Source organism: Manis pentadactyla, chromosome 9 (assembly GCF_030020395.1).
Source record: "Manis pentadactyla isolate mManPen7 chromosome 9, mManPen7.hap1, whole genome shotgun sequence".
Taxonomy (NCBI): Eukaryota; Metazoa; Chordata; class Mammalia; order Pholidota; family Manidae; genus Manis; species Manis pentadactyla.
In genome coordinates, this window is record NC_080027.1 from 64307028 (window position 1) to 64320624 (window position 13597).

General features: G+C 35.1%; 1 protein-coding gene across 12 annotated transcripts in view; it reads right to left on the minus strand.

Annotated features, from left to right (window-relative positions):
- The window catches only part of LOC130684897 (uncharacterized), a 305329-nt gene that overhangs the window by 119551 nt on the left and 172181 nt on the right, over positions 1–13597 (minus strand). For 9 of the 12 annotated variants that reach the window (XR_008999261.1, XM_057507488.1, XM_057507491.1 and 6 more), the window contains one exon: positions 5661–5809. The exons of 2 other annotated variants lie outside the window; for them this stretch is intronic. Coding sequence is in view for 8 of the 10 variants with exons in the window: in XM_057507488.1 (XP_057363471.1) it covers positions 5661–5781 (121 nt within the window). In the remaining 2 variants the exon portion in view is untranslated. Of the gene's footprint in view, positions 1–4190; positions 5810–13597 lie in introns of those variants that run through there. One more of the 12 variants, XM_057507495.1, reaches the window with a different exon arrangement.

The window sequence follows — 13597 nt, forward strand, 5'->3', positions numbered from 1 at the left end:
CAGTAAACTTTCAGGAAACAAAATTAAGATATAAGTTATATTTCTATTAACTAACAATGAACTATCTGAAAAATAAATTAGGAAAGCAATCGCATCTACAATAGCACCAAAAGGAATGAAATACGTAGAAATAAAATTAACTGAGGAGGTAAAAGATTTGTATGCAGAAATCTACAAACATTGATGAAAGAAATTAAACAAGACAAACGGAAAGACATCCCATATTCATGAATTGAAGAAAATGTTAAAATGTCCATACTATCCAAAGTAATCTTCAGATTCAAATGGCATTTTTTAAAACTATTTTTCCCCCACAACCCTGAAAGTACCACAGTATATGTGCCACATTAACTCAGAATTAGTTTCTGGATTATAACAAGAAATAATCATCTACACTTTCCTCTTCATTCACAAAAAACTTCGGACCCTTGAAACGTATTTAGTTGACTCAGGCTAACAAGGTCCTTTTATTCTTCATCTTCATGACCAACCAGATATTTCCATAGCACTAAGAATAGGTTTATCTTTTTCTCTCTTCCTACCTCCCTCCTTCCTTCAACCCTTTCCTCCACATGCTCTTTCTTTCCTAGTGATTTACAACTTTTTAAAGTTCACATTGTGTCCATTTTTTTACAAAGTCTGCCTACAGAATTCATATTTACTCATTCAGTTATTTATTTGATAAATATTTATTGGGCATTGTATTAGATTCTAGGATTTCCATAATTAAATACACTAACTGGGTGGCTTACAACAAAAGAAATTTATTGTACCACAGTTATGGAAGCTAGACTTCTGCGGTGTTGGCAGGTCAGTATTCCTTGTTAAGCCTGTAAGGAATCATTCCAAGCTTCTTCCTAGCTTCTGGGAGTTTTGAGTTAGGGACAAGGTCATGGAACAAGTGTCATGCCACTAAAATAAAGTATTTTTTCTGCCTATTAACAAAGGCCTAGTTCATTCTTTAAGTTAACCTTTAACATGTTGTTCTCCCTTCTTCCAATTACATTAATCAATTAAGTGACATTGCATCCAAGACACAGAACAAACCTCCAGAGCCAACCAGGACAGAAAACAGAGCTCCGGACTCTAAAGGAAACTATATGTTAGCTTTGATGGGTAAAGAATGTCAAGATACAAATCAGCATGATTCCTTTGACAAGCTATTCTTAATACAAAACCTCAAAGGAAATATTAATCATCTGTATACATCATGTGTTATGCCCACCCATATTCAAAAACCTCTATAAAAACCCAAACCCTAAATCCTTTCAATGAACCTCTTCTCTCTCCTCTGAGGTTGCCTGCACTTCTGTCTGTGCACTTTAATTTTAAATTAGACCTTTTTGCTTCTTGGCTTACTGTGCTTTGTCTTTGAATTCCTTCTTATGACAAAGACAAGAACCTGGACCTTAGTAGGGCTTAGGAGAGCTAGGAGAGCTCCTCCAACATCAGTCTGCTGGAAATCTTTGTTTTTTGTTTTTTTCTTGGCTTGTAGCTGTATTACTCAAATCTATCATCTTCATGGGGCATTCCCCCTGTGTGTCTTCCCATTATCTTTCCCCTGTATTTGTATGTCTCTGTATCCAAATGTCCCCTTGTCATAAGCACACCAGTCATTAGGTTTAGGTTCACCTAATGACTTAATTTTAACTTGGTAACCTTTGCAAAGACCCTATTTCCAAATAAGGTCACATTCTGAGGTACTGGGAGTAGTGGTCAGGGCTTCAAAATACCTTCTTGGGAGGGATGCAGCTCAAGCCACAATAAGCACCAGTTACTTTGCAGACACTTTTCTAATGTCAGATACAGAGTGGTAGAAACACAGAATCATTGGCTTTTAAGGGGTTTCATTCTAAAAAGTGGAAGGAATAGGTAAATAAATATAAAGAAAAATAAGTATATGATGTCAGGGATCATTGAGTTATAAAGAAAAACATAAAGCAGATACAGAGCATAGGAAGTGTGACCAGAGCAAGAGATATTGTTTTATATGAGCTTTTAGGGAGGGACTCTCCAAAGAGGTGACATTTTAAAAGAAGGGGATCACCATTCAAGTACCAAATCAGTACTCCAGTCAAAGAACATCTCTTATACAAAGACCTGGAAAGTGGAGGGTACGAGGCATGACTGAGGAACAGCAGGAAGCCCAGCGTGGCTAGCAGAGGAAGCAAGCAGAAGAAAGGCAGCATATAGGGATCGCAGAAGTAGCTAGTGAGATGGCCAGAGAAGTATGTGAAAATGTCCCCAGATGCAAGTGAAGAAAAATATAGGACACAATAGAACTTACATGTATATATGCATGTAACTTCCTGTTTTGATTCAGGTCTTTTTTACAACTCACAAGATCTGTTTAAATCAATATGACTTCTGTTCTTGCCACTCTAATAATATATGTTCACTATTTAAAATGCCTCCGAAATTTTATTTTCCTAATATGCTTCACTTGATTTGATCTAATGCAATCATTTCACACAATTCCTTAAATTCACATTTCTTTGGATTATTGTAAATAATATAATCTGTGTAATTTTCCTATCTGTCTAACTTTGGTAGCATTTCCTATCTTTTCCTTTCAAATTTGGGCATTCCTTCAAAATTCAGTCTGGTGTGCTGTGTCTTATTCTTTTACACTAAATCCAATGGGAAGCTCACCAACTCTTATAATTTTAACATTTACTTTTATATGTAATGTTCTGGAATTTAAATTTAAAAAAAATCAAGGACTCTTTTATACCTACCTACATTTTCCACTGATGGAATAACCTGCTTAAATAGCCTAAAATAAATTCAAATCCAAGTTATAAAATCTCATCTTCTTCAAAAGAAAACTTAGATTTATTTCCCTACTGATACTCCCATTTATTTCTGAGATGCTATTATTCAGACAGTATCAACTACCTGCTATTCATCAGTCATTTTGATTTTTCCTCTTTCTCTTTGTCCCTTATGCATTTGGTCATCAAAATCTATTAATTTCTTTATTCAAAATACTGCTCTATTATATATCCTCCTATCCATTGATGCAGTGGTTCACAGAAATTAAATAATACAGTTACACATGTAAATTTTCTTAACAGTACTACAGAGGCTGAGGTTACTGTGTTTATTTCGTAGTGGAACCTCTAGTGGAACTCATGCACTCTTTAATCCCAGAACTCTAAAAGAGCTTTTTACTTACATCAAACCCAATGACCAAATTAAGAGTAGGTCTGACTTCCACTTTGAATAACATTTGTGGCAGAGTTTGCATGCTGAAAATAAATGACCTTTCAACAACAGCACTTCAAGCTGTCCCTTTTACTCCACTTGATCTCTGTAAATTCAATTATGATATGTCCCTTCTCATGCCTGACTTCAGTAACTTGAGTATTCTCTCTTTTTTTTTTAAATCTACCTTCTACATAATAATTTGTCACTTTCCCTTTGTCTGTTCAAATACCCACTTTTTGGTTTAATTGATTTTCTCTATTGTGTTTTTAACAGCTTAATAGAAATATGATATGCATAGCAAATGTTCTCACATTTCCAGTATACAAGATTTTTTTTGAGCTATATTCACCAGAACTGTGCAATGATGACTACAAACAATTATAGAACATTTTCATCATGACAAAAAGAAATGCCATACCTTTAGCTGTCACCTCCTAATTTCCTCCATCTCCCACACCTCTTGGCAATAATGAATCTGTTTTCTTTATATATTTAGCCTATTCTGGACAGTTCATATAAATGGAATCACATAATATATGTGCTTTTGTGACTAGCTTCTTTCACTAGGACAATGTTTCAAGATTTATCCATATTATGGCATATATCAGTACTAGGTTCATTTTCTATGGCTGATTGACTTTTCATTATATGGATATACCAACTATTATTTATCCATTCACTAGTTAATGAACATTAGAATTGTTTCCAACTTTTGACTAACATGAATAAGGTTACTATGAACATTCATACTAAGGTTTTTATGTGGACATAATGTTCCCATTCCCTTGGAAATACACCTCTGGTGGAAGCGCCTAAATAAAGCCTGTTGAGTGCTCCTGCCACCTTGTGGCCTTGTCATTGTCCTTGATCAGAACCAAAATATCCAGAATTCACTACATCCCACTCTTTAGAAAGAACAAAGCAAAAACTTGGATTTATTGAATTTCTAAGAAATTCTAATTTTTATTCTGCATGCTATTATAAAATATACTAAGTTCATATAAATTCTCCTATTTATAAACTAAGGATCTGAAATTGCAGACATCATGATGTACTCCATGCCACAATAAGAGCAAATGATAAATGAAACTGAGTCATAAAACTAGGCCTGTCTCAAGCTTATTCCACTTGTCTGAGCGGCTTAAGAGTGACAATGGCAAAAAAGTATTCTTATAATACTTCTTGAAGAAGACAGTATTTTTACATTTTTTAAACAATTAAACTGGGACCCAGGGAAGATGAAGTGTCTTGCCCCAAGGCGGACTTCCGGAGAGTGAAGGGTCAGATTGCCTCCAGAGTCCTGGCCTGATCAAACCCAGCTTTGCTGCTGAGGGCAGGGTGGTAGCAGGAACCAACTTTTATTGTAAAGCCAAAAGGGGGCATTCAGGTTGGGGAGAAAAATTAATATACACACAAAAACCAAAAGGAGGGGATAGGAAGTTAGGACTTAAGAACTGAATACAGTAGTGAGTAGCCTCTTGTTTCCAAATAAAAGCAGGATGTTTTGCTAAGGAGATGACAGGTGAAATGTCTACCCTTTGATTTAGTAATTTCACTCCTGAGGGTTCATACCATCAAAATAAAAGTGTCAATGCATCAATACTGAAATGACTCTGTCTGTGGAATCTAAAAAGTTAAGCCTGTGAAAACAGAGAGTAAAATATTGAGAAAGAAAAGCAAAAGTATGACAAGTAGACATGCATGTTTTCTGTAAAATAATCATGACAAAATGTGTACATAAAAATATGTATAAAGAATTATATTAATACAGATTATGGGGAGCAGGGGTAGAGTGCAAATAGATTAAGAGACTCAGGAAGCAAGTGGCTGTCATAATTCAAATCTCAATTATTAACTACAGTTTTACACCTCTTCTGCTTTTTTTTTTATGGATCCTAACTAAAGTGAGATACTAGAGCTAGAAAAAAAATTTTGAAAAACATCTCCAGAAAGGACAAGTACACATGTATTATTTAGATTAATTTCCAAGTTGATTACTTACGCCAACTTCTTTTTTTATTTAAAAAGATAAGCATGTAAAGCAAACCTAAAATATGCATTAGCTCATTAAAATTATCATTCACTCACTTCATATTACAGTGTCTCTGCAAAAAACTGACCAAAGATTTATACAACAAATAAACACCATGGAGACAACAATGCTTCAAATCAGAGCTCAAAGCCAGTAGACAGCAGAACCCAAAACAAGGAGTAGAGCACTGGCCTTCATCCGGCAGTTACAAATGTATGACAGTGAGGAAACAGGAAAAGAACATGTCAGACCAGGAAAAATGATGCATGGCCTTGGTGGCAACTGAAGTACCACACTCCGGGAGAGACAGAGCAGGCCATTCTGCAGGTGCATCCACTTGGTCCGTGGATTTTTCCATTTGGACTATAGAGAGGAAACATCACTCCATGGGAGAAAGAAAGAAGAGAAATGTATTTACCTGCCTCTCTCCCATCTCCAATTCCCCACTGTTTGAAGTTCACTTCATAGGAATTAACTCCTCTGCACCTCAGGACTGCATCAGAAGCCTCCTTCAGTGGGGGCTGTATATCAGGCCCCATACCCTGCAGCGTCGTTCTTTAATCAAACCTGAAAGCAGAGGAGCAACACAGAAAGTGTGGAACACAGTCACAGTGAGAGAACAAGAATGGGTAGTCAAGGGAACTGGAAAGCACACAAAGGCCCCATTCACCACAAGCAGCTTGAGTTAGAATGCAAATACCGACTGTGATTAAGATCTATGAGAAATACTACCTTTGGCAGGAAAAATTTATTTCTATAAAGTAATAAGAAAACATACTAGCCAATTTCATTTAGGACTATGAAATATATTATTATATTTATATTATTTATATTATATATTATATATATATTATATTTATCTATTGAGCATAAGGAAAAGTCATCAATAGAGAAAAGGAAATCTCTTTAATGGATCTGATGTAAAGAGGCCAACTGGTTAGAGCTTGTTTATTCAAAGTTTAACAGTACACCCCAGTGAGTTAAATAAGAGGATGCTTTCATTTAAAAAACAATACTAAAAATTAAAAAAATTGTATCTTAGTATGAGCAATCTATTCTAGTAACATTTTAAAAGGAACCTTTTTAACCAAAAAACAGATAACATTATTTCAGAATCAAGAAATCCTTATTATCTTAATTCAGCTTGGCACTCCATTTTATCACAAGAGCAAAGGTGGGCTTAAAATACGATTCCATTTAATTCCTTGTGGAAAACACTATGCTTTGCAACATTTTTTTTAAGCAGAATAATAGCAAGTTCAAAGGCCTCATAGCTAGGAAGAATTTGACACATTCTAAGAACTGAAATAAGGCAGTATAGCCAGATAACAAACAGACTCTACCAAAGGGTTTGGTTATTATTTTAAGTTTGAAAGAAAGGTAATAAAACATTCTAAGTACAGAAAATATAAACCCAATGTACATTTGGCAAGGTTAGCTGCTATGTCTGTTGAAGTGTGGCAAGAGTAGGAGCTTGGAGATGACTCAGAAGAGCTGCCTCCCAGGTATTTGTGCCACTCCAGGAGGTAGCCTCATCCAATGAGTGGTTGATGTGGAGAAGGAGAGGCAGCGCTCTGTTTTCTTAAATTAGTACAATTCTGAGGGGCCATTCTGGCTTCATATTACCTCTGGGATTGGCTGAAGACTTTGTGGCACCTGTTCCACAATTAAATTTTCCCTATGCTACATCTCACTTCCTCCCTTCACAGGTACTTTTCTAAAGATTCTCACCATAATCTTTCTGCATATATTGTTTGAGAGTCCATTGCAGATTAAAGCTATAGATTTTGTCCAATTTCAATACATATAATAAACTAAACACACATTTCGTCACTTGCCCTATGTAACACCACTACTGTAAGGAAAGAAAACTTGGTGAAATACCTGAAATTCAGTGGAAGTTCATGCAGCATTAGAAAAAACTCAGGAGCAAGTTAATCAAAAAGAGGCTCTCGGGGACACCCAAGCTGAACATGCTTCTGATTTCACAACAATCTGATTTGACAACCCTGAGTAGCTAGCTGACATCCAATTATTGATAGATGCTAGAAGGTAAAAAGCAGGCCCATTTCAGCCTGATTTAAGAATTCTCTGTTGGGCCATTTTACCTCCCAAGAAATACGGAGCACAGTTCAAACCTATTGTTTGGCTTAGACCACAACTCATGTTGACTTCTTCAGCTGCCCATTCTTTCTTTCCACTCACTTACAAAGGTAATGATCTCAGATGCTCCCTAACCAAAAGTCCTGCATGCTAAATTCCATCTCAGATTCTCCTTCCCTGGGAATGCAAGTTATGATAGCATTTATAATCTGAAACTTTAAAAATAGATGCAGCCTTTAAAAAGAAAATCTCTTTTGCAACACCAAGGATGAACCTGGGGAACAGTATGCTGAGTGAAATAAGCCAGATACAGAAAGACAAATACTGTACGACCTCACTTATATGTAGAATCTAAAAAGCCAAACTCTTGAGAGCAGAGAGTAGAACAGTGCTTTCCAGGGGCTCTGGGGTGGAGGGAAATAGGGAGATATTGGTCAAAGAGTACAGTGGTTCAGTTAAGTAGGATGAATAAGTTCTGGACATCTAATGTATAGATCTGTGTGACTGTAGTTAATAATACAGGGTATGATACTTGGTGGTATATGTGAAATGTGTTAAGAGTATTGATCTTAAAGTTCTCACCACATAAAAAAAATTGTAACTGTGAGATGATAGATACATTAAGTAGCTTCATTGTATCAATCATTTCACAATGTATATCAAAACATCATATTGTACATCTTAAATGAATACAATTTTTGTCAAGTGTACCTTCATAAAGCTGTAAAAAAATAAAAACTTGATATATAGGGAAGATTAATAACTTGGAAAATAGGAAACTAAAGAAAGGAGAATGATATCTCCAAGGGGAGTCTAATATCTTCTATTTCTTTTCTCTCAGCAATTATTTATTAAATGCTTTCTACATGCCAGACACAGATTTATGTGCTGGGGAAACAACAGTGAAGAAGAAACGCAGGCTCTAATTTCAGAGAGTTTATGGCCTAATGGGACAGATGGACATTAATTAAATAATCATAGAAATGTGAAATTACATAATTTCACATTTATGAAATGTGATGAAAGAATCTATGAAAGAATCAACTTTCACTGTATGTGACAGGGAAACTTATTTGAAGAGACAGATTTCCAAGAGAGTAATTTTGAACTGAGGTATGAAGATGAGTAATATTAATGATACAAAGTTTGAGAACGAGAAGCAATTTTCAGGCAGAAGGGGCAGTACGTACAAAGGCAGGCAAGATACAGCACATGCAAGAAACTGAAAAGGGGCCAGTGTGGACAGAGCTCCCATTATGAGGGAAGAGTAAGTGAGGAATGAGATTGGAAAACTAGGAATAGGACTAATCCTGAGACATTCTAATCAATGTTTTAACTTAATATATCCTAAGAATAATGAGAATGAATTGAAGGGTTTATGTATGGAGGTATACTGAGCTGTAAACAAAGAAAAACTGAGAAAGTAACTTAAACACATAAGACACTGTCTCACTTAGTAAGTAATCTGGCATTACGTGTCCAGAGCAGGAGCATTTATTCAAATACGTCACCAAAATTTCAGACTCTTTTTATTTTTCTGCTTCCAAATCATTAGTACACAACATTTATTCTCATGTATTAAGATAACTGCTATCATCTCCAAAAAGTAGGGAAGGCCATAAAGGGCAATGGCAACAAATGTAGTCTTCCTCAGATTCTGCAAAGCTACAGTAACTAGAGGGCAGTAGTAGCATAATGACAGATACACAGAGCAACAGAACAGAACTCAAACACCAAAGAGAAATGCTTCCATGTATGGCCAACTGATCTTCATCTAGGGTGCTAATTTAATTCAACTGGGAAAGAAGTCTTTTTGAAAAATGTTGCAACACCTGGACATCCACATGCAAAAGAATGAACTGGGTCCCTTACCCCAGGCTATATACAAAAATTAACACAAAATGGATCAGAGACGTAAATGTAAGAGTTAAAACTATAAAACTCTTGAAAGAAAATCTAAGTGTAAACATTTCATGATGCTGTGTTAGACAATGGGTTCTTAGATATGATACCAGAAGTACAAATGAAGAAAAAGAAAAGATTAAATGAAATTTAACAAAATTAAAACTTCTGTGCTTCAAAAGATAACATTAAGTAAATGAAAAAATCAAACAACAGAATGGAAGAAAATATTTTCAAATAATATATCTGATAAGGAGCTTATATCCAGAATACATGTAGTGTTCTTAAAATTCCATGCATATTCATGCACAAAATATGAACAGCCCAATTTATAAAAGTGGAAAAATATTTAAATAGGTATTTCTCCAAAACATATATATAAATGGTCAATATGCACATGAAAAAATGATCAACATTGATAATTAGAGAAATGCCAATCAAAGCCACAGTGACACCCCCCTTCATAATCACTGACAACAGCAGCATCAATTGTTAATGACGGTCTGACCAATTAAAACCCTCGTATACTGCTAGTCAGAATGGAAAATACTACAGACACTTTGGAAAACATTCATTCAGTTCTACATAATACTAAACACAGAATTATTGTGCAATTCCATTCCTAGATATATGTCCAATATAAATGAAAATCTACATCCACACAAAAATACATGTATGGTTCACAGCAGCATTACACACAATAACCAAGAAATGAAACAAATGTTCATCAGGTGATGAATGGATGGATTAAATGTGGTATATCCATACAATGTAATGTTATCCAGCAATAAACAGGGATGAAATATTGATACTGTTACCATTCCTCTTTGATCGCCAGGATCCCGTCTTGAAGGTGATGAAAAATGAGAACAACAGACCAAAGCACAGAGCAACTGACAAGAGTATTATTAATGTAAAGGAAGGAAGATAAGCTTAAATGAGAACAGACTCCTGCTAATCGGGAGGGGCTCCAAGAGAGGACACTGGTGGGGCTGACAGATGTTACTGGCTGAGATGCTGTTTTTCTCAGGATCATGTCTCAGAGGCAACAAAGAATGAAGCCAACGGAGAAGAGTACAGAACAACTAGCAAAGCTTTTACTGAAGAGTGAAAGGAAAAAGGCTCCTGCTAATCAGGGAAGGCTCCAGGCAGGATGCAGGTGGCGCTGCAGTGTCTGAGTGTTTATAAGTACTGGAAAGGAGGAAGTCTACCTGATTAGCAGGGCCTTGTTGCTAGGGCTGGGGTGAGACTTAAGGTTTTCTTGGCTCTCTCTCTCTGCTTGTTCTGGTGGTTTCTTTGTTGACTATGTGCATTAGTTCCCCTTTTTGTTGACCATTATTGGTGTTTTCATTGACAGTTTACTGGGGCCGCCCTGTCATGCCTACCCATTCCACAACCTCCTGTCTCAGTATATTTGCAACATTGCTAATCATCGAATATATTATGTTAAGTGAAAGAAGTTAGTCACTAAAGATCTATATTGATGATTTAATTTATCTGAGATTTCCACAATAGATAACACCATAGAAATAGATTACGGGCTACCAGGAATTGGGAAGATGAGAAGAGAATGGAGAGTTACTAGCAATGGGTCCAAGGTTTCTTTATGAGGTGAAAATGTTCTAAAAGTACACAGCATAAAAGTCATGCAACTTTGTAAATATACTAAAACACTGACTTATAAACTATAAAAAAATGAATCTTGTGGCATGAGAATTGTACTTCAATAATGCTTTTCTTTGCCATTGGATGTTTTTAGATGAATACTGGAATAACCTGTGTAAAAGATTATGGTTAACCACTGTAGTAGAGTCACCGTAGCCTACAAAAGCTGTTAAATTTGGTGGTGAGATGATGGATGGCCAGGAATTACAGTCAGAGCATCAGTATAAAGTAACATTTGGTAACTAACACTTGAGGTGAGTTGATCTGTGTTTCCTGCTGCTTTTTATTTACTAAATATTTTAATGACTACATAATGAATGAATCAGATTCTAGAAGCTAATTTTCCCCCACTCTCTCAGTTTTACTTATTTATGCATAAAGTGGTTGTGGAATAAATTATAAGATTAGAACATTGATTAATTCGACATTAACATTAGAAGAAACTGAAGGTCACTACTGTAATTAAGGAAAACCTGTAAGAGAAAATTATCTTACTAAGTTAATCAACTTGTTACTATACTTCTCATCAGTATTTGAAAGAGTTAAAGGTTAAGGATTTCTGCAACCCTCAGATGACAAAAAAAAAATCATATGTTCATCCTAAACTAACCATTTTCTTTCCAAATATGAAATTGTAGAACATAGTTTCCCAGTTTCCTTACTCATACACATCTACTTATGAAAACAGATAAGTTATAATGAACCTGAGAGGGATATCTTGCTCACTGCCAACATCACACTCCTGTTCTTAATATTTCTTGCTCTTGACCATCCTAATTCTTGTAACATACAAAGTATCTGCTTACTGCCAGAAGTGAGGATAATTTCCCTTTGAACTGACCCTCCTACCAAAGCAGTAGTAAGACTTTCCCTTCTTATCTATTTTCTAGTAGTTTTACCAAAAAAAAGGGCAAAGTATGCTTTAATTCTGATGATCACAAAAATATAAAGCACTGTTATAGCTCAGCTAGAGAGGGTGAAGGTCTTTCTAAGTTTAAATCTGTAAATGCCTACTATTTTATTGTTGCTATGAGAATTAATGTTAACTAAAAAGTTTTATTTAGTCTTCAAAGTATAAAAATTTATGGAATATCATGAGGTTTGTGATGACTAGGAAAGTATCTTTGTTACAGGAAATTGCATCCTTGATCTACTACATATGTTTGTTTCAGGAAGTTGTACTTGTATCTTAAAGCAGTAAACACAGTTGCTACATAATTTACCCAGCACTGCTAGTGGTCTCATCTTTGTATACTTGATCCACCATTATATCTAGTTTCTCTGATTAGTCAGGAAGTATTCTTTTCTTTTCTTTCTTTTTTACTTTACTTTTATTCTAGGGAATAGAATTTGGATCTTTCTCATACATTCCAATCCAAATACTGCTTGAAACCATATTTGCATGAGAACAGCAGCAGTGCAACCTGTATTAAGTTAAAGATGTTTAAGTGCTCAACAAGGGGTTAAAACTTTGATCAGCTAGGCAGTCTCTGGGACCATTGAGATTTTGATCTGCAATTTCCCAGACATTGTTTGCTACATTTAGTGTCTAGATTAGGAAGAGTCTCTGTACCTTCCCAGTGAAGTTTTACTGTCTGGATAGTATTCCAGTATATTACACTCATGGCAGTGTTGACGGTGGTGGTAGTGATGAGGTGGTGGTAAATGATAATGGTAAATGGCAGTGTTCTTGAAAGACGATTCTCTAACATGTCTGCATATCAGGGGCAGTTGTTATATTTACACATTTCTGACTACACCATACATGACTGACTAACGATGTCTGAGTTGAGGCTCAGGAATCCCTTTGTTCTAAAACATTCGTGGGAGATTTTCTTGAAATCAGTATGTGAAATGACATTTAGGAACAAACTGTCTAAATCTCACTAAGCCATTAAGGAAGGAGTCTCTTATTAGATTATAAGCACATTTCATCACATTTATTGTTAATGTGCAAAGGAATTGTATACTCTGTTTATAAGAGTTGAAATTCATTTATAGCTTTTATTATGAAATACTTCCTAGATAATCGTAAACATAAAAGAAGACTCAAAATAAAGATTATATTATCCTTTTTATACATTTTAAGATATTTTAAAATATCTGAACAAGTATGTTTTAGGAACAGATTATAAAGTCAATATGAATCAAGAGTAAAACTAAAATGGATGATATAATTTAACCATGTCCACCTGGAATAATTTACATATCAGCAATGAGGGCCAGAGAGATGATATGGTTTTTCCAAAGTCACTCTTATGGTTTCAGAATCAGGATTTTAACTCTTAAATTTCAGTTTAATAAATCCCTTATTACACCATACTGTTTCCTACATAATTAATAAATTATAATTTCTTGTTTTTTCTATGATATGGAAAATTCAGTAATTCCTTTCAAAACATAACTGTTTTGAAAAGAGAAGTTTGGACATTCAACAAATCAGTAATAATGTAAGGTTTTCAAACTTTGCTAATTAGTTAACTTAATTTCCTTCCCGAGTCCCTTCTGATACCTTGTCCCTCAGCTGTTCTTTAAAGCTCTAGCATAATTAATTCAAATTATTATGAAGTACTTGAACATTGTCTATTTTATGACTTTCTTACCCATTCAGAAGTGACTTGCCATTTTTAGCAAATATTTACAAGAAATATAAACTTTTCAATACTGGTTCATTCTGTGAAAACA